The 20,140-nt window shown below is 44.8% G+C and overlaps 1 protein-coding gene across 1 annotated transcript in view; it reads right to left on the bottom strand.

Moving 5' to 3' along the window:
• The window catches only part of Prdm6 (PR/SET domain 6), a 102,395-nt gene that overhangs the window by 15,667 nt on the left and 66,588 nt on the right, over positions 1–20,140 (bottom strand). The window contains exons 4-6 of the mRNA XM_021150657.2: positions 17,499–17,626; positions 13,915–14,039; positions 1,552–1,894 (exon numbers count right to left, since the gene is read on the bottom strand). Coding sequence (XP_021006316.1) covers positions 1,552–1,894; positions 13,915–14,039; positions 17,499–17,626 — 596 coding nt within the window. The remainder of the gene's footprint in view (positions 1–1,551; positions 1,895–13,914; positions 14,040–17,498; positions 17,627–20,140) is intronic.

Below are 20,140 nucleotides of genomic sequence, written 5' to 3'. Positions count from 1 at the left end.
GGTGACATTGAACATGAAGTCAGATGACCCTCAAAGACCCAGAAACTGTGATCTATTTTTAATTTTACTGTGCATGACTAGTTACTTTGACTACAATTTGCAAATAACACACCCATACACCTGAACTCGGTTTTTGTAAGAAGACGTTAAAGGTGTCTGAAAGTGATGTGTAAGCTAAGAAAGACGTATCGAGGGACTACATACACACGACTGAAAACTTTTAAGAAAAGCCTTTTGTTGGGGGGAAAAAAATCATGTTCCAAGTTTTATATTTCACCCCCATAACACGAGTCTGCAGCTACACACCTAGACACAGCTGCCTTAGCCCTAAATGAATTGTCTCCATATTGATTACTTACAGTAATACTTGAGACTAAGCAAGCAATTTTGAGATTGACGCAAATAAAATGTGTGCAGATGCAGATATGTATAAATATCCTGAAACTGAGATTAGAATGTCCCCACCCCTCCTAGCAAACCTCTTTCCCGTATCCTTTCTGTGGATTTCCTAAGCATGCTGCTGTGTGCTGCAGAGCTGAGAGGAGAGAGGGGAGTGTCTGTAGAGTGAGACAAAGAGTCTTAGGTCTTACTTCATTGAGGTTAATCAGTGGCAAAATTAAGAAAACAATTCAGGAATCTTGCTTCCAAATGTCTAATCCTAGTTCCAAAAAAAAACCTTATATTCAAAGTGAATTTTTTTTCCTAGGCTTTTCTTGCATATTTTGGTTTTAATCAAGTTCTCATAGGACATAAAGGAGAGATAAAACACAAGAAGCCTTCTTATTGAATTAATTTGATCTTTGTCTTTTGCGCTCCCAGCTTTCAAGGCTGTCAAATAAACCAGTTTTGATCCATAAATAATAGTTCCATTATATCTACTGGGCCACTCGTCAGAGTACCTGAAATTTTAATTCACTTGTTCAGCTAAATTTCATCCTCAGTTCATGGCCATAAAATTCCGTATTGACAAACTTTCAAACCAACTTTGACTCTGAGGTATCTAGTCAACATTTTTCTTCTGTGTGGATATTAGTTTATTGAATAAGTGGCATCTGTTTTCTTCCATATCACTAGCCGACTGGGTATTTCCTTTTGACAGGTTTGCAGGATTTATGGGTTTGCATGCTCCGAAGAAAAATAGTACTAAGCAAAAAATTCCAATTCATTACCTCTTAGTACTTAATTAAGTTCATACTCACGGCACACTGGAGGTGAACTCTGAAACGGCTGTGACAGCCGCCCGGCAGCCAGCTATATTATCTTTGGAAGACAGAAGGGATTCTGATTATCCTGACCTCATTTTCCACCCCTGATATTCATAAATGTTCCTTCTCTTTTGCTCCCTTTTAAAGTTGGACGCAACTGTTTGGATAGCGAGCGAGGCGCAGATGCCTCTAGGCAACCACCAACCTGTCTGTGCAGCCTTCACAAACAATGGAGGCGCAGCTGCCGCCTAATTGAACTCCGGCACCTTCCACCCCGCGAGCAAGCATCTTAGCAGCCCGCGGCTTTCCCCCAAGGTGCTCCGGGAAGGCAAGCCTCGGGTCTCACCTGTCGGGGTTCTGCGTGCACACATGCATCTGCAGGAGAATGCGCTGCGTGAAAGTCTTAAAGCACTGGCCGCACTTCCAGAGATGCCAGTCGCTGAACTCCGAGTGCAGCTGGCTGGTTGAGGTTGGGCTCGCCAGGACCCTCTGATTCTTCACGTTGATTTGGTTAAATCCTGCCTCCATGGGCCCAGATTTATCCAAGAGGGAGAAATTCCTGCTGCAGGGAGTCTGTGGGAAAACCACGGAGCGCTGCTGGCCCGAGGGAGAAAGCTTGCTGCTTTTGTTGAAGGGCTGCAGGGCATCCTGTCGGCACATGGCTTCCATTACCGTGGAAGGGACGTTCACTAGAACAGTCAGAGTTCGAGAAGGTCAGCTTCACTAGCCCTTAAATAAACACAATAACACATACTTCAAGACATCTCTATAAACAAACAAATGTGAAATTGTGTCTTGCTGGCCCCCAAATAAGCATAATAAGATCATTTGAGGGGGAAAAAGTCAGGCTTATCACAAATTAATAACTAATCTAATGGCAGTTTATTAAGCAACTAGTATATGCTCAGGGCTGTGGTTGTATGGCCTTTGCCTTCAACATGCATGCAATTATGGCCTGAGACATAAGGTAGTTCACACTGCATGCTGCTTAGAGACCGGCAGATATGAGAGAGATAGAGGAGTGGGGGTGGGGTGGGGGTGGGGGGAGCAGAAGTGGTGAATCTCAGTGCATTAGGTAGGGAATGCCAAGACCTACTACTGGGCCTTTCCAGAACAGGACAGGTATTCACCATGGAGCTGATTGAAGAGCTAAGAAGAGGACAGATACCTGAAGACAGGAGAAACCTGGCAGGCTGGCGAATAGTGAAAGAGATGGACTGCCACAGCAGGTATGGGATGCTGGCCACTTTGGGTATAGTGCTGGGGAGGGAGCGAGGGAAAAGACAAACCTCAGAGTACCTTAAAAGTATGGTAAGCATTATTTAAGGCCCAGGAAACAGGCACAGGCTGGTTTTGAGTAAAGGAGAATAAAACCATTCAGATTTTGGTGGGGAGGAGCCTTTGGCGGGGAGGAGCCTTGAGAGAGATTCGACTGACAGATGGGTAGAGGAAGGGGGTAGCAATAGCTACAGTGCTTTGAAATTAGGAAGGCCTAGGCTCCCATCTTGAGTCTGGTTTTCACTAAAGATGGTGATCATAGGCAACTTATTCAACCCTTTGTGCCCTGTTTCTTCTCGGGGAAAATATGGACAGTGGTAGCTGAGCTTGTAAAAGTACTAGTAACCTATCATGGTGATAGGGATGGCCTGGGCTCTAACTCCACTGTTTCGTAGCATTATGTCTGTAGGGAAGGCTGCAACAGCCAAGCCCGTGCTGTAGTCCTTGGGAAACCATGAAGTAGTCACCCCAAGAATGGAGCGACATAAAGCATCCATGGCTTTTAGGAAAGAGGTGAATGCCCAATAGCAGTGGAGCTATGGGGGCGTGGTCTCTTCATCCTTCAACCTCCTGATAGGAAGCTAAGGTGTGATATCAAAGAGTTCATCACAGGGCCTGATGGCCACAAGCAGTCACTGTTCTTTTTGATGTAGGAAGAGACAAGACTGGAATGAGGCAGATAGTCCTTGCTGGGTGGTAAAGTGGAAGAAAAGGAAGACCTATATGATAAGGGTTTTCTTCCAGAGAGACCTAAATACTTGAAGTTTATTGTTCTTTTTAATTTTTTTTTTTTGGACAGGCTATCACTCAGTAACCTAGGCTGACCTCAAACTCTGCCTTGGCCTCTCGGGTACTAGGATTTCTGGTGTGAGCCACTACTCTCAGCTTCATTTTAAAATACCTTACGGTGTTAACAATATTTTTCAAGTACTAACTGGTCATTCTGGGGGTCTAAAAGTGATATATGTATATGTGTATGTATATATGTATATGTGTATGTGTATATGTATATATGTATATATGTGTGTGTGTATATATGTGTGTGTGTATATATGTATATGTGTATGTGTGTATGTGTATATGTGTATATGTATATGTGTATGTGTGTATGTGTATGTGTATGTGTATATGTATATGGGTCATTTCAGGAGTCAAAGAGATTAAGCTGAGTAGTGGTAATCACCTATGATCCCAGCACTTTGGGGGCAGAGGAAAAAGTAGAGATGATAGGTCTCTGTTGAGTTCTAGGCCAGTCTGATCCACATAGAAAGTTCCAGGCCAGCCAGAGAAATAGAGTGAAAGACCTCGTCAAAAATATGCAGAATTTTGAAGATGATGATTTGCAAAAAAGTTGGTTATGGAAAGAAACAAAGCCACGCGAGCTATAGCTACTTACGTGGCTATTGGCCACCAGCTCAGAGCTATGGTAGGAAGCAAACTGGGAGCTCTCTTGTGCCTCGCCACAACTATGGCCAAACTCCATTCATGACATGAGCATCCTCAACTCTGAAAGACAGCAGCTGAGGTGCATCAACCAGGAAGGAGTATCACATATATGGTACAGGGGTGCTAATGTGTTACCCAAGGTTCTTCTGCAGAGGCACATGATCAGCATATCTAACCCAGGAAACTGACTTGTCTACAGCAACTGAAGCATAGCTCATCTCATCCCCAGGAGCAAAGACCCTGGAGCGCCACTCACTGGCAACTTGGTAGTAGATTTACAGAGAATTTTTTAAAACCAAATGAGTCTCTCAGAAGGGCCTGACTATACTGTTTAAAGTCCCCCAAGTGCTTCTGCAGTGAAGTCAGGGCTGAGAATCACTGACCTAAGCCAATCTTCCTTTCAAGAGGCAAAACAGTAGTCCAGCAAGACCCAGCGACCTGCCCATTATTAGTTAAGGATGCATCGTTAAGGTCAGACCTAGACTGCAAGCTCGAGCTTTCTGAGTTCCAGCAAATTACATTTTAGTTCCTTTCTATACCTCTTTGTTCGCTAGATGTGTTTCAAACAGAGGAAGGCCACTTTTATGGGTAGAATAGAGCTTTGTGAATATGTCATGTACATCAAACAATACATGTTACATATATGTGTACGCCTGTGTTCAAATGATGTATGATCTATACTTCATAACTAAAACTCATGGATCATTTGGCCTTCTGAGGTAAAAAGTTGTGTAATCAATATGAAGTTTGAAGATTTTTTTAGACTTTAAAAAAATCTTTCTTTGTATTACTTCTCATGCAGACTCTAAAAGATAAAGGGAAATGCTTTGGCATTTGTAATTAAAAGTGAAAACTGGAGCCTCATCAGAGGTTGGGGTGGAGCCTGTATGTTTGGCATTTTCAGCCCTAATCCAGAACTGGAAAGCACACCACAGGTCTCCAGGCAACTGTGCGCTCTTGCCAGTCAGGGTACTCAGAAGGAACACGAGTGGGAAGATTGTAAGGTGACAGGGTGGTCAGCAGGCAGGAGAGCAGCGAACTTGACCAAGCTTTTTAATGTTCTAAAGCTTTAAGGCCACACAATCTTTATATGGAAAGAAACAGATTCATGAGCCAATGAATTTCTGTAAGTTTAATGATCAATGCTAAGTAAAAAAAAATCAAATTTATATATCTAAAAGTTTGTATAGTAATCAGAGATATATGGGTCTGCGTGAATATAGAGTAATAAGCAGCATTTGTGTGGTGCAAAAGATGACTGAAGTAAGATTATTCTCCACTTATTAGCTTCCTTCTTTGGACACTGTAAAACAAATATAAAAGGCTTCCTAGTTGTAGGTAACAACACACTCTCCATTCTGTCCTAAGTAGGTTTTTCCATTGTATTTATGAAATAACTCTGCCTTATTAAATGAAGCTGAGCAAATGATTTACAGAGAGAGAGTAGGAATGAAAACTTCCGAACAGGAAGCATCGCTGAAGTCTGGCTGTTCTGTGGGCCCCACCCACTTTCACAGAATCCTCCATGTATAGACATTTGTCTTGAAAGCAGAACGTTTCAGAAAACATGTTCCCAAAATGCCAGTCTCACTGGCTACACCAATGACAAACACCAACCAAACATGAGAACCTGTCAGCCGAGGAACCGAGGATAGGTCAGAAACACTATCTCACGGAGACCCAAGAGTCAATTCAGAGGAGGCCTGAGGACTGCTTAATGACATAACCACAAACACAGGTGGCCTCTGCATTTGGGGACACTGAGTTAGATAGTCTCCTTGGTCTATGAAGACAAAAATTAAGAGAAAAGGAATGATGTCTAAAGCCTGGAAGAATGGAGTCAAGAAAAAACACTAACTCATCACATCTGTATAGTTTAAACACTGGGGGTAGGGAGGATCCACACAATCAAGTCTTACTTTACCCTACCTGCAAGATATTTACTGTGCATCTACTACATACTGACTGGTGGACATGTGGGAGGACAGGAAATCTCACTGTCTCTCTCACTGTGACATTTTGAAAGATGTGAAGCTAGTTTTTTTTTTTTTTAAACAGGCAATGGCTCAGCTTCAATTCTTCACTTCTATTGAATCATTATAATTGTAAGGCATTTATGCCCATTGTCAAGATTTCTCCCAATTTCAGGGAGTTTGAACACTAACATATGTTCACTTTAGATGTGACAAAGTGCAGAACTGCAAGAAAGAAAGGAAGGATGCCGAGAAGTTGGCATCTGAGCCCTGAAGGGACACATGAGCAAATGCAGAGAGGAGGAAGAGGCAGCCAAAGGGAACAAGCACAAGCCCTTGCCCTGTGACGGGGAAAGAACCGAGGCTAAAGGAACTGAAGATGTGCCAATATGGCAAGAGGGAACAGATGGCAGGGGCAGGCTTCAGCTGGAGAGAAAGGCAGCCATGCACCTGTGGGAGCTGTACAGGGCCTGGAAGTGAACCAGGGTACTGGTAGGCCTGTGAACACATCCAAGGCCAGGGGTCTGGAGTCCACTGAGTACAGTTAGCAAGGCTAAAGATCTTTGGGTCTGGGGAGTCTAATTCCTTTGTTTAGGTTTCATTTTGGGTTTAAGGTTAGGTCTCATTAGACAGTCCTGGCTGGCTTGGAACTTGCAACCATCCTGCCTCTGCTCCCCTGAGTGCTAGAATTACAGACATACAATATATATTACATAATAGTCTACATATAATATTCTACAGAACCCACACCCAGTTAGTTGGATTCTAATTAAAACACAGGGTCTGGGAATGTAGCTCAGTGGATAGAGTACTTGCCTAGCATAAATAAATCCCTATGTTCAACCCCCAGCATCCCATAAGAGTAGGTGTGGTGGCTCATGTCTATAATCCCAGCACTGGGAAGTGAATGCAGAAGGATAAGAAGTTCAAGGCCACCCTCAGCGACATAGCAAGTTTGGGCAGCAAGGGGTTACATGAGACTCTACCTGAAAATAAATTAATCAGTATGTGAGCCAGAGACTATGTGTGGTTCCTAGTTGTAGCATTCCATATCAAAGAGCTGGGTTGTTTTTAAAAGAGATTTACTTATTTTGTGAATGTATGAGTATACTGTCACTCTCTTCAGACACACCAGAAGAGGGCATCGGATCCCATCACAGATGTTTGCGAGGCACCATGCAGTTGCTGGGGATTGAACTCAGGACCTCTGGTAGAGCAGCCAAGTGCTCTTAACCACTGAGCCATCTCTCCAGCCCAGAGAGCTCATTATTTAACAACTGTTTCACTGTAAGACAAAAAGAGTTTGAGCCAGAGCTCAAGGAGACTAGATATTTGCTTTCAGTGTATCATCAATCCATGCTGACCAGTGTATATATACTGTATACTGCTGGTACTTGTGCAAAAAAAATGAAAAGGGTATAAATGTATACATGGTGGGGTATACCTATAACCCTTGTCAGAAAGCTGAGGCGAGAAGACCCGTAATGTAAGGCTACCAAAGGCTTTCTTGAACAGGAGTTGTGGGGAGCAGATGGGAGAAGGTTGTGTGGAAGACATCTGAAAACCAAAGAAAGTAAGGGAGAACATACTATTGGAAGAGACAAAAGAATATGTTTCTGGAAGAATAGCTAAGAATTTGTCAGCTGCCCTCATCATCTCTTGGCTGGAGACTTGTATGCCCATGGCACTTTCTGGACTTTGATCTAGGAGCCCAAGCTATCTGTTGATAAAACAAGAGGATCAACTGAAATAGTAAAATAAGCAAACATGTAAGACTTCAATCCGGCTGTGATGACACCAAAAAAGCTGCCCTATGGTGCAGCCCTGAGCAGACTCTTGTCACCCTGGTCAGGATGGTGGCAGGAGAGATGAGAACACATGAGGAATACATACATCAGGGCCTGGGGTGACTTGTAGGTCAAGGTTTCTACAAAGCATGGTTGGATGGCTGGAAGTGAGCTCTCTCTTAAACTCTGGGATGGGGGACAGATTGTGAGAATGAATGCAATGGCTTTAGTCACAATTCTCCCAGGGTGAGATTCCTCTGAGGGATGGAAGGGGAGATGCTGAGGGGACAATTGGATAGTTGAAGCTATGAGTCACAGAAGTCTACATTGAAAATACAGATGCCCCCCACCCCCAGAAGAAAATACAGACCCAAAAGTACCTATGAAACGGACTCTGAAAGGGAGATTTGGAGAACCCTTCTTATAGCCTTTAGGCTAAGGTCAAGTGTGGAGTTCTGTGGGGTTTACGGGGGAGTCTTCTGAGGGTCACTCCTGTTAGAGAGAGTCGAGTAGGACAGGGTAACTGAGCCTCACTAGTTCTGGGGATGGAATGTTTTCTAAGTGGTTCTGCTGTGAAGAAGCTGCCATAGACTGCTAACTGCATGCAGACTACAGTCCAGTTCAGGTGGGCTACGCTCAAGGGTGCAGTGGTTCTCCTATGCTGATGTAGGTGCTGAAGACAAACCCATCTGCGAGATGTTCACCTCGCACAGGTCCAAGAACTAGGATCATGAGTGATGAACTTACATGTGCTCGATAAACACAAGACTCCCAAGAGCCAACAAAACAGCCTGTCTCCACTCCTTCCCTCCTCCTTTGTCAGTCTTCTCAGAGAATACATTCCAGTGCTACCTTTATTAGAGATGAAAACGTATCCCTGTGGGCATTTCTTCTCTGCTTGCTCTTGAATTCTATAAGTTTCTTAACTTCTAGGGTGAGTGAGTAAGTGAGTGAGAGAGAGAGTGTGTGTGTGTGTGTATGAGAGAGAGAGAGAGAGAGAGAGAGAGACTACATGCATAAAGTTGAAGCTAGAGGACAACTTGACTATCATCCCTCAGGTACCAGCCATGTTTTTGTTTCTTTTTCTTTTTCTTTTTCCACAGATAGGGTCACTGTCCTGTCCTAAAGCTTGCTGATTTCAGCTATGCTGACTGGCCAGCAGATCCCATGGGCCCACTTTCTCTACCTCTCCAGCTCTGAGATGATGATAAGTGCATACCACCGTGCCCAGCTTTTTGACTTGGGGTCCAGAGACCTAGCTCAGACCTTCATGTTTGCCAGGCACTGAGGGTCTGGTCTTCCAGTCAACACTCAAAGACAGGATAGCTTCTTCCTATACTCAGACCTGTGTAAGGCATCCAATCCCAGTGTCTCTCTGTGTGTAGAGGGGGTTACTCTGGCTGCTCTTAACCATATTCTACCTAACACTCCTCAGCTCAGGGTCTCTGCTGCAGTTACCCCAAGATGTGCCTTCATTAAGGTTTGCGCTTTGAGTTGTACACTCATGAACCTTCTAACCTCCGAAGCTCAAGTTGGTGGCCTGAGGCTCTCACAACACTGCCTTTGAGGGCTTGCTCACACAGGCTACGCCTGCTGGATTAAAGGTTCTCGTTGCGTCCTAGAGGTCATGGGGATAAAGGATGAAGCAGGGTGTTCCCTAGGCAGGATCCAGTTTCCTCTTGGTAGAACGGTGGGGATGAGAGGCCCTGGATGGAGGTGGCCCCTTTTATTTGCTGTTCTTTGAAACTCCAGAGGAGAAGCAGGCCTCCTCCAGGCAGGGTCTAATCCAGAGCAGGTCTGGCATGGCCATCCAGTCTCACATTCTGCCAACCTCAGCTTCATAGACTGAGACAGACACAGGCAGCAACTGGGAAGACTTGTTTAACATTTATTCCTAAGCTGCTGCTTTTTTTTTTTTTTTTTAATTTCCTCTGAAAAGACTATGAACACACTTCAGGTCTTTACACTCTGCAGGAGCTAATCCCCCACTGGAAGCTTGGGGCAACCTCACTCCTTCTTGCGGATGTGATCTGTCGACACAAGTGTTCCTTCAGGGTCTTTGAAAGGCCCGCAGTGCATGGAAGGGCTCTCGCACTATTACATTTTTAACTATAGTTTTTAAAAAGAAAACAACACAAGAATTGCTTCCAGAGCCCAGAGGCCTGTATGGAGCACTGTCTTCTCTTTGAGGCCAGGCGGCTTTTGCTGGCATGTCCGGGCAGTGTGTGTAGCCACTGCTACATGCCGCTGACAGAGGTGGGGGGGCGGGGGGGGACTTACTAAGCCCCGGGTCCCACCACTCATGATCAATGGGAAGTGTGTCCTCTGCATGTTGAAAGAACCATGAGAAGAAATGATTCTTTTATAACTGAAAGTGCTTAGTAAGTACTACTCACTAACTGAAATCACATTTTCCTTAATATCTTGGTCCAGTATCAATTTCATGAACAAAAGAAAAATCTGGCTGAAATAATATCTGATCTCTTCTCATAATGGTGATGGAAGGTCTCATTTTTATCCATGTACCTTTACTTCAAGTAAGTGTGTGTGTGTGTGTCTGTCTGTCTGTCTGTCTCTGTGTGTGTGTGTGTATATATGTTGTGTGTGTGTGTCTGTGTGCTCATGTGCACGCATGTGTGTCAGAGGCATCAGGACAACTTTCAGGATCCAGCTTCTCTCCTCGCACTGTGTACATCTTGGGATGGAATGCAGAGATCTAGCGGGCTTGGTTGGTACCTTTACCTGCTGAGATGTCTCCACAACTCAACACATGCAGCCGTGTGCTTCACACACAAGCCCCTAAGGAAGTGCATTGGATTTTACTGAGTCTCTGGTCTCAGGAAGTTTCCTTTAGAAACCTAATTTATTTCGTGACTAGCAAGGTGGGGTTAAAAATAAAAACTCATCTCAGCATCGCCGATCCGTGGAGAGGATTTAACTTACTCGGGGTGAGGAAGGCTATCTGTTACGTTCCCTGCAATGCCCCTTTGCACATCTGCATGCCTGAGTCATGTGAATATTTGCGTGGCACCGAATAAGCGATACTCATCATCACAAAGGACTCCCAGACTGCTCTGGGATCAAATGGGATAAGACTCTGCCTCAGAGTTACAGTTGACATCAGCTTTCTCCCCTCACTATCTGATGAAGCCTTGCGCTGGTTTCTTGGGTGGCCAGTCACATGACAGATACAGGACTTTGAGACAGGAAGTGAAAGAAAATTCCCATAACACCCTCAGCGGATAGAGGCATTGTCCCGGTAAGACTTTTAAATGATGGCTTAAACCCCTTTGAATTTCCCTCAATCCTTCCTGAGAACTCCAAACTAAACCTGAAAGGGGTAACTTAGTTTTCTTACTGAAGCCACAAAGTGCTCACTGCTGTGGACTTCAGGGGTAAAATGTGCTGTAATGATCCCTGGCAGAATCCACTTAACCCTCTAGTCAGCATCCTCTACAATGCTTCGTGCAGCTGGAACTGCAGGCGAGAGGGCTGAAAGCAAACCAGACGGCAGGCTCTTCCAGCAAGCCTGCACTGGCACTACTTCCCTGGATCTGAACAGCACTTGGTAGACCCAGAAGCCCTGCCAGGTGGCTGTGGGTGGCAAATGGACAGCAAAATGCCCTGCCTCCAGCCCCAGTCACCCCCATGCACGTTCACAGCCTTGTAAGGTGAACGCAATGCATGTACAAATGACTTCCACACCAGAAATCCAAGCAGGCATGGCAGCTCCCACGTGGCTGCCCCACGCCTTCCATTTCTACTTCTAAACTCAGGAAATAGTCACGCCTTAGTCTAGATGTCTCAAAGTCATTCTTGTCACCTTTTACTCTGTACCTAGAATGTCAGAAGATGCTATTGGTCTTACTTTCAAAATACCCCTAGTGTTCAATTACTTCTCACCACCTCTGCCACTTCTATGTTGGTCCAAACCCCCATCAGTGCTCCCCTGGCTTCTGTGAGAGCCCCTGAGCTCTCCCTCATTACACTCAAAGACAGAGTAATCCTACTACAACTTTGGTCAGAGCATCTCCCTACTGCTCCAAACTTCATGCCAGCCCTATCACCAAGCTCACAGAGTAAAAGTCAGGGTCCTCACAGGGACCAGATACATGGTCCCTATCCACCCATACCTGACTTACATCCTTTCCTGTCACTCACTCTACAATATTCAGGCTAACTTCTGAGATGCTCTTCCAGATGCAAGGGACATTTCCTGGCAAAGATGCTGGCCCATAGTAGGTGATCAGTAAATAAGAATTAAACATCTGTCTGAACTATGAGCTGTAATTCAGAACCTTATGCCTTCATGTGCTTACACCTACACATTCCACAACACACAGCACAACACAGCATCTACAGAGTCTGGAGTAGGTTGTATTCGAGGAGAAAATAAGGAAGGTCACAGGATTTCTGTGACAGTTTGTATATGCTCAGCCCAGGGAATGGCACAATTAAAAGGTGTGGCCTTGGAGTAGGTGTGGCCTTGTTGAATAGGCATGTCACTGTTGGTGGGCTTTAAGACTCTCATCCTAGCTGCCCAGAAGTCAGTATTCTGCTAGCAGCCTTCAGATGAAGATGTAGAACTCTCAGCTCCTCCTGCACCATGCCTGCCTGGATGCTGCCATGTTCCTGCCTTGATGATATTGGACTGAACCTCTGAACTTGTAAGCCAGCCCCAATTAAATGCTGTCCTTATAAGAGTTGCCTTGGTCATGGTGTCTGTTCATTGTAGTAAAGCCCTAACTAAGATAATTTCCAAAATCCTTTTGGCTCAAACTCCACACATGAGGAGCTGAGTTTGTGTCAGGGTTCTGGGACATCGAAAGCTCATGCCAGTAGGCGAGATGTTCTTCTAGTTCACGTTGTGAGAGAGGTAGACATGGTATCATCCTGAGGAAGGGAGAACATAGTGGCCTGTACGTTTGTGTCTGCAGTAACACCAACTACATGTCCATCTCCAGCACAGAGATTGTCTTCACTGAAAACAGACACTCCCTCTAACAGGAGTATCAGAGCAGAAAGGACACTTTCCAGGAGAAACAGAATGAAAGAAGGCCCAGATCCATGTTTTCTTTTGAGCTTGGTTCAAATTAGTGTAAAATAGAAGGGTTGATAGCAGTGTGTTCTTTAAAGATTTTCTTTTTTAACAAGGGAATTAAAGACAACAAGGAACAGATGAACATTGTGGTGAGCAGTACTGGCGGCATTTGTGGGATGAGTGCATGAGTGAGAGAGAAAGAAAGAGAGAATGAGAGAGAGAGAGAGAGAAAGAGAGAGAGAGAGAGACCAGCTTCTTCCAAGAGGAAACTCTCCACCCATTGACAAACCCATCTTTTGTCTCAGTTTCTTTCTTGCAGCATATCAAATTATCATTTCACAGAGGAGTCCATTTTGATGACAGGAAAACACAGCATCACTAAAGCAGGCGTCCTCCCCATTGCATTGCGGGATTATCTAAACCTATCCCACATGTGTCTATCACCTTAACCATTTCCTAAGCATCAGGAACAACTTGCAGTAAGTTCAGATAGAAGTTTCTGCAAGTTCACATCAGCCTAAATATTCTATTATTGTTTTAAAGGTAGTGGATAACAGGATACCAATGATAGAAGACGACTTTGTGGTTCTAGACATAGTTTTAAATAAGAAAATTTAGACACGAATTCCACGGTCATATATAAACCTATAGTTTTTCGTCCTATTATTCTAACGAGTATGCTAATTCACACTCAGCTGCAGCGGTGATCACCTTGATTGAACAATGCTGTTCCTTTGTTATTTCTGTATCAAGGGTAGCTCCAAGTCTGTGTCTCTTCAGAGCAAAAAACTCTGCCATTTTCTCTCTTAAAGTGACAGACACATGGTAGGTGCTCAGAGGAGACCAGCTGACTTCATTTTTTCTCTGTCTCTCTGTCTCTCTGTCTCTCTGTCTCTCTGTCTCTCTNNNTCTCTCTCTCTGTCTCTCTCTCTCTCTCTCTCTCTCTCTCTCTCTCTCTCTCTCTCTCTCAGCGATTCTTTAAAACTTTGGCAAAGGCTTTGAAAGTGTGACCAGGCAAAGAGTAGATCAGAAAAGGAGACTGTGGTAGAATGGTCCATGCACGTCTATCATTAGCAAATCATATTTCAGAAGTTTCAAAAAGCACTCTTTAAAAGGTTATCTTGTGTGTGTGTGTGTGTGTGTGTGTGTGTGTGTATGGATTCAGAACTAAAGTAGATTCTTACAGTTTTCATCCTGGGCAATGCATTGTAAAGGGATCCCAAAGAAAGATGTATAGCTGTCATTGTACCACACCAGAAGCTCGGTGCCCCTGGGGATATCTATACAGGCTCGGTAGAATATATTCGACCTATTTAAAACAAAAGAAAACCCAACTTAGTAAGGCGAAATGCTCATACGTCCCAACACATTGTTATCACCCCCAAAACCCTCTGCCCAGTTCCACCTAACACCGTTTATAATGAATCTATGCCCATGGTATGCCAGGCAATTGAAGAGAGCCTGTAACTCAGCATGGTAAACAATGTCCACTTCATTTCCGCAGTGCCTTCCATAGAGGGTTTTGAAGAGACAGAGATCTGGCCCAGGAGACAGCAGAAAAGGAAAAGTTCATTAAAAAAAAATTCCATCTCACACTAATGAGAAAATTCTTCCTGGTTGGCAATCTGCCTCTCAAACTGCAGAGCCAGTGAGTTCTCCCCAACCTCAAATGTCAATTAATACTATTGATGTCTTATCTGAAGAAAAAGCACTAAGTGTATCCTGGCACCTTGACCTTGGGGGTTCCCAAATTCATAATAAAATGGAGCAGCTTTGGTGTTAGAAGGACTAAGGGAACAAAAAAATCCCTCCTATCTGGCCCTGCCCCCCACCCCTAAAGTTTGATGTAGGAGAAGAGAAAAGGCCTCTTGTATGAAATGGATAGAAATTCAATAAATACAAGAGGAGCACTTTACTCGGGCTGAAAGATTACACCCTGGATGATGGAGAGAGGGTGCCAGGAAATAAACATCTTTTACAACAGCAGCTTTGGTGCCAGTTAAGAAAAATCTACAGATTTTTAAAAGAATGGGGTGCCCAGACCGGTTTCCTCAATGAAGGATTGTTACAAACATTAGCCTCAAGTTCCAGATAAAAGCGTTTTAGGGTTGGTGGGCCTTAAATGTTGCCTTTCTGTAAGGAATTGGCCGCAACAGTGTAATTTGTCCCTTGTAGAACACTGCAGACATAAGGAGAATCCTTCCCCACATTTTTCATGGCAGTGAGATACGCACTTGTCAACATATTTTGTCACCACAAAGTGGCTCTTGGCAATAGGATCATAAAGATCAATAAAAAAAGTGCAGATTCTCAATATTTTACTTGCAGCTGCAAAAATTTCATTTATCTTGTTATTTTCCTTACTTGCTGCCATTCTGTCTCACGAGGGCACTGCTAGCTAAGCAGAACGGTTTTTCCCCAACATTCTATGAATATCTGACAAAAACTCCAGCCACTTGTCCAGCCCTCACTGCCCTTCCTGCCTTGGCATCTCTCAAAGCTGTGCATTTTATTAATTCTTTCCACTGCTGCATAAAAAAAAAATCAAAATTGGAACCGAGTTATAAATCATTGACATCCCCTAAGTTGAGAAAAATTGAGTCTACTTTGTACTTCATCCCTGTAACATTTCATCTCTGGGTTTGCCTTTCCTTAATATAAACACAGCGCCCGGCAAATGAATGTGTTAAACTAAATGACCACTTTGCCGCTGAAAGACCAGAACTGTTTTGGAGCAATGGGTGGTCTTGTGAGGCACCGTGTAGGCCAAGGGGGGTGGGAGGGAGTGTGTAAGCGTACACCGTTCCTTACAAGCACCCAGAGCTTCCCAAGCCTGCAGAAATCCCTGCATGCTGAAGCACATCAAAGGGATTTTTCCCTTTTCAGATAATATTTCCTTTGCTGACATGTATTTAGTATTGTGGTTGGATGACTCATAAAGATAGCTTCATGGCGTCCCAACGCAGTTGAAGCAGAACACATGCCAACAAACATTATTGTCAGCCTCAAAATAAAAACAAAACGTTCAGCTGAGGGTCAATCAATCAAGGGCGCTTTGAAGAAAATTCCATTTAGATATTACAAATCATAACAGAATGAATTTAAACCAGCTGACTTTTTGTGAAGAGGACATTCACGTACAATAAAAAAAAAAATTAGGCTGGCTCTTCAGGGTCCAACTTTTCTATTTTCTTACTTTTGGACGTGGTCACTGGTCCTGGATGCCAGTTTTTTTTAATTGTGTTTTTTGTAGCTCATTGTATAAAGATCTGCAGTAATCCAAAACAGATCGTCCGAGAGAGCTCAAAGCTTAAGCGCCCTCATGAAAGGAGAGTTGTAAAATCCACTTACTATTGACAGATAGGTAATGACTTGCTCACGCCCCTTTCCCGAAGGGGTTTCTTGTCCCAAATTTAGAATTTGCCTCAAAAGCTCCCTTGGTATTTATTACATTAGTGGCCAAACCATCTCTTGCTGAGTGGACAAACCCAATCTTTGCTAATTGTGTAGCTCAGGGTTGCCTAGAAACTCCCTGATGGCAAAGGTGTGTCGCCATGTCTGCCCCAGAATCACCAACTAGCCTCTTGCACCATCTCGTGTAAACCATGACTTAATGACACTGCATGGGAAACCCAGGCAGTGAGTGAGTCAGACTGCTGCCGAAGTATGCTCTTTTCAGAACTGGAGACCTTCAGAGAGTAAGCCAGATTTGTGCACCCTTTAAGCTATAAAGAAAAAATTTAGAAAAAAAAAATTTAAGAAAAAAAAGGAAAATAAATAGCTCCAGGCAGAACTCCAAGTTGCGGAGCCCAAGGCTCTTGGCTTTGATGTGTCTGTGGTGCTCAATAAAGCTAAACAGTTGCTTCTGACTCTGAAGGGAACACGGCTGTTTATAACTGAGCTCATATATTTATAAGGCACATGTTTTCGAGGGATTCTGAGAGAAGGCGGCTTAGGGCTGGGGATTTTTTTTTCTTTTTTTCCTGTTTGATTTGTTTCTGCCTTCTCGTCTTGATTCTGGCCTTCCTGAGGAACAGGGTGGGGGAGGGTAGCAGGTGCATCAAGAAGTGGCAACAGTGCCCCAAGACTCCGTCCATGTATGGATGCCTCCGCCCCGATCTGTCAGTCTTTGGTCTCTGCCCATTTGTCTTAGGAGACAGTAGTGGGGGTTGGGGGGCTCTTTCCTCTGATTTGAAACAGCCACATGACCTGGAACTCAGCTGAACTCATCAAAGGGCCAGCCCCAAAAGCTCTGGAACCCGTAGAGAACAGGAGAGGTCATGGTGGCTCAGTTCCGCTGCTGAGCACGGCCAGTTTGGGAACACTGGGCTCTTGGGCTTTCCAGACTCTTGTGCAAATGAAACTTATTCTCTCTGAGAGAGAGACTGAGAGAGACCGGAAGGAACCGATCTGGAACTGAGTCCCCAAGCTCCCATTTATACGTGTAATGTGTTCACATCTGCTGGGGGAGGTACCCCAAATCAGTGAGGCTGTTAGCCTCATTGGAGTTGGTATGGACATTCAAGTGATGATGTAGAATAACTGTAGCCTGTGCACACATTCAAAGAGGACCTGTGCTTGTACTTTTATTTCGGAGTGTCTATGAAAACATCACTACCAACACCAAGGCCATTTCAGAAACCCAGCAAAGAATAACCAATCTATAGACAGCATTCTGCAGGGAGGGTGTTTTCAACCCCTCGCAGCAAGCCAGCATTTGTCTGTGCAAGCCAAAAGGGCTCTGGCGATAAATCAAGACATACTTTACCTGTACTGAACTACTGTTAGATTCTGTTCTCCACAGTGCCTTGCACATCGGATATACCTCATCCAGCTCGACTTACTAGGCTCCCCACCATCAATAAAGTGCTGAAGTGTCCCATCTTGATCATATATCTAGAGAAGAGGTCAGAAGGTCAAGTAGTTAGAACGTATCATCAGCAATCATTTTTCCCTGTTTCCCTTGGTGTCTCTCCATGTCAGCTGCAGAGATTTACGGTCCTTGGGTTTGCTAGTGCCTATTGACGGTCACGGAAACTCAGCCAGGGTAACGGGGAAATATTTTTTGGTGAGGCAAGTCGATCACGTTTTTTCTTATCAAGCCAATCTTCCCTGGATTAAACATACTTGTGCTATCTCAAGGATGTGACCATATTTCCCAAAGAATATTTAACCTATTTTGACAGGCTAGTCTTAAATAATGAGCTGCCGGATAAACAAAGCAAGCTGAAAGGAGAGACCACACTGACGTGGTTGGAACAAGCACATAAAAGGCCCTCGGTCTCCAGCATGGAAGCGTTCAAAAGCATCCGAAGAAGGCAGTCACTGTCCATCCACCGAGCTGGGCGGCCCCCAGCAGAAGGCAGCCGGGAAGCTGGAGAACTCTAGAGGACTGGTTAAAAATAAAAGGAGAGAGAGAGAGAGAGAGAGAGAGAGAGCGACTGATTGATTGATTCTGGGATGAAATAAACGGACAGTCCCCTTACAGGAGACTCCTGTCTCTGAAGCCTTTAAGGGAGAAGCCGCCCCAAAGCTTTCCCAGAAACAGAAAGAGGAAAACAGCGGTCTTGTGTGGAGCTTATATTTCTCAACCAAGCTCACTCGTCATCACTGCCTTTGGTAAACCCTAGCAGATTCCTCAAGATAGGAAAAAGAAAAGAAAATCCGCTTCAAACCAGGCAAGAAGCACACACACACACACACACACACACACCCTTCGTGTAAATGCTGAAGGTGGACACACTTATGCCCCTCCAGAAATGACTTTGTGTGACATGGTGTCCTGGAGTAGAAGAGGCAGTTCCCTATCCAATAGTAATTCTCTAAGGTTTCCCCAGAGGTTGAGGCAGTCAGGAGGCACAAGGCAGTTCCATCGTTTCGGGAGTCTGGGGAGATAGTTGAGTTGGTAATATATTTCCTGCAGAAACCTGAGGACCCAAGTTCAATCCCCAGCACCCACATCAAAAGCTGGGCCTGGTGGCACATACTTGTAATCCGACCACTGGGAAGGCAGAGACAGGTGAGGTGTGGCCCTGGGGATTGGTGACCCAGCAGCCGGCCATAATGATGAGGTCCAGGTTTCAGTAAGAGAGCCTGTCTCACCAAACAAGGCAGACGGCTCCTGAGGACCAACACCCGAGGTTAACCTCTGGCCTCCACACCCACACGTACTCACAGACATATGATCACACACACACACACACACACACACACACACACACACACATGCATACATACATGCAAACACACAAATAGTTTCTTAGGAGTGCAAACTTTAGAAGGACAATGGCAGAACAAAATATACTTTCAGCACAGCCTCCTGGGAACTGATTAGGGGTTTCCCAAATCATCCTGGGAAACCACGCCTCCTTTTCTGAGCCCTCCCACCTTTCCTCTCCCAAATAGACAGGCAGAATAAGTCTCCCTCGCTGTATGGTCATTCATACTCATTTAGGTCACTGTTTCCGGTCTGGAGGCCCCAGCTTTGGCGAGGGTTTCCTTTTGCTTTCGGCCGTCGCTGGAAGGCCTCTGAACACACACCCTGTCCTTCTTAATGTTCTGTCTGCTCCCCCAACCTTTCTACCACCCCCACCGATAAAAGACAAGCGTTAAGCTAGTAAAAAAAACAATCATCTGCAAATTTAGGACTCGTAACAATACCAAGATAATCACAGCTGATAATCAAGTCAGCCGGAAAGGAGGGGAAAGGTCCCTGGATTGTGACACAGCCGAGGCAATGCCAGCATGTTACATGGCTACTCTGCCCACTGCCGCGCAGCTAGCTAAAGACGGGCATCCCGTTTAGATTAGATTAAACTAATTGTTTTTGTCGACGGCTCATTTTATTGTTAACTTGCTGGGTTTTTGTTTGTTTTGTTTTGTTTTTAAAGATGGCCAGTCAAGCAACATTCAAAACTACCCCCCTCAACGCCTCCACCCCCGAGACTGCTGTCAGCTGCCGGTAATAATTACGGCAAAACATCGTGAGAAGCAAGTGCCACACTCCTGCCTGGTGCCCCCAGGATCTGAGCACCACCCTCCTGCTTGGTGCTCCCAGCCAGGATCCTCAGAAGCGAGTGGCACTCTGTCACTGGGAAGAAAGGCCCAGGCTGATCGTGAGCTCAGTTGACCGCCATCCATTCGCAAGCCTATCCTGCCTATCCTGAGTAGAACAGAGTTCCTGTCATAAACGTGTTCCCGCATCAGTCTCTCTAAAGAAATATGTCCAAGAAGCCCACAATTTTTGCCTCCTACTTGCCTTAAAGAAAAAGTAGATCGTTGTCTATGGGGGGGGTATATTCTAAAGCAACATTGTGGCATGAGGCCAGGCCTTCCCGACTTTGACCAGCACTGATTGTAATATTTCCCATAAAACTGGGACGATCCCATACACCTTCTTCAGTCTCCCAA

The sequence above is a fragment of the Mus caroli genome, chromosome 18 (genome assembly GCF_900094665.2).
Source record: "Mus caroli chromosome 18, CAROLI_EIJ_v1.1, whole genome shotgun sequence".
NCBI classification, from domain to species: Eukaryota; Metazoa; Chordata; class Mammalia; order Rodentia; family Muridae; genus Mus; species Mus caroli.
The sequence above is the reverse complement of the archived record's forward strand: the minus strand, read 5'-3'. Positions and strand labels throughout refer to the sequence as shown.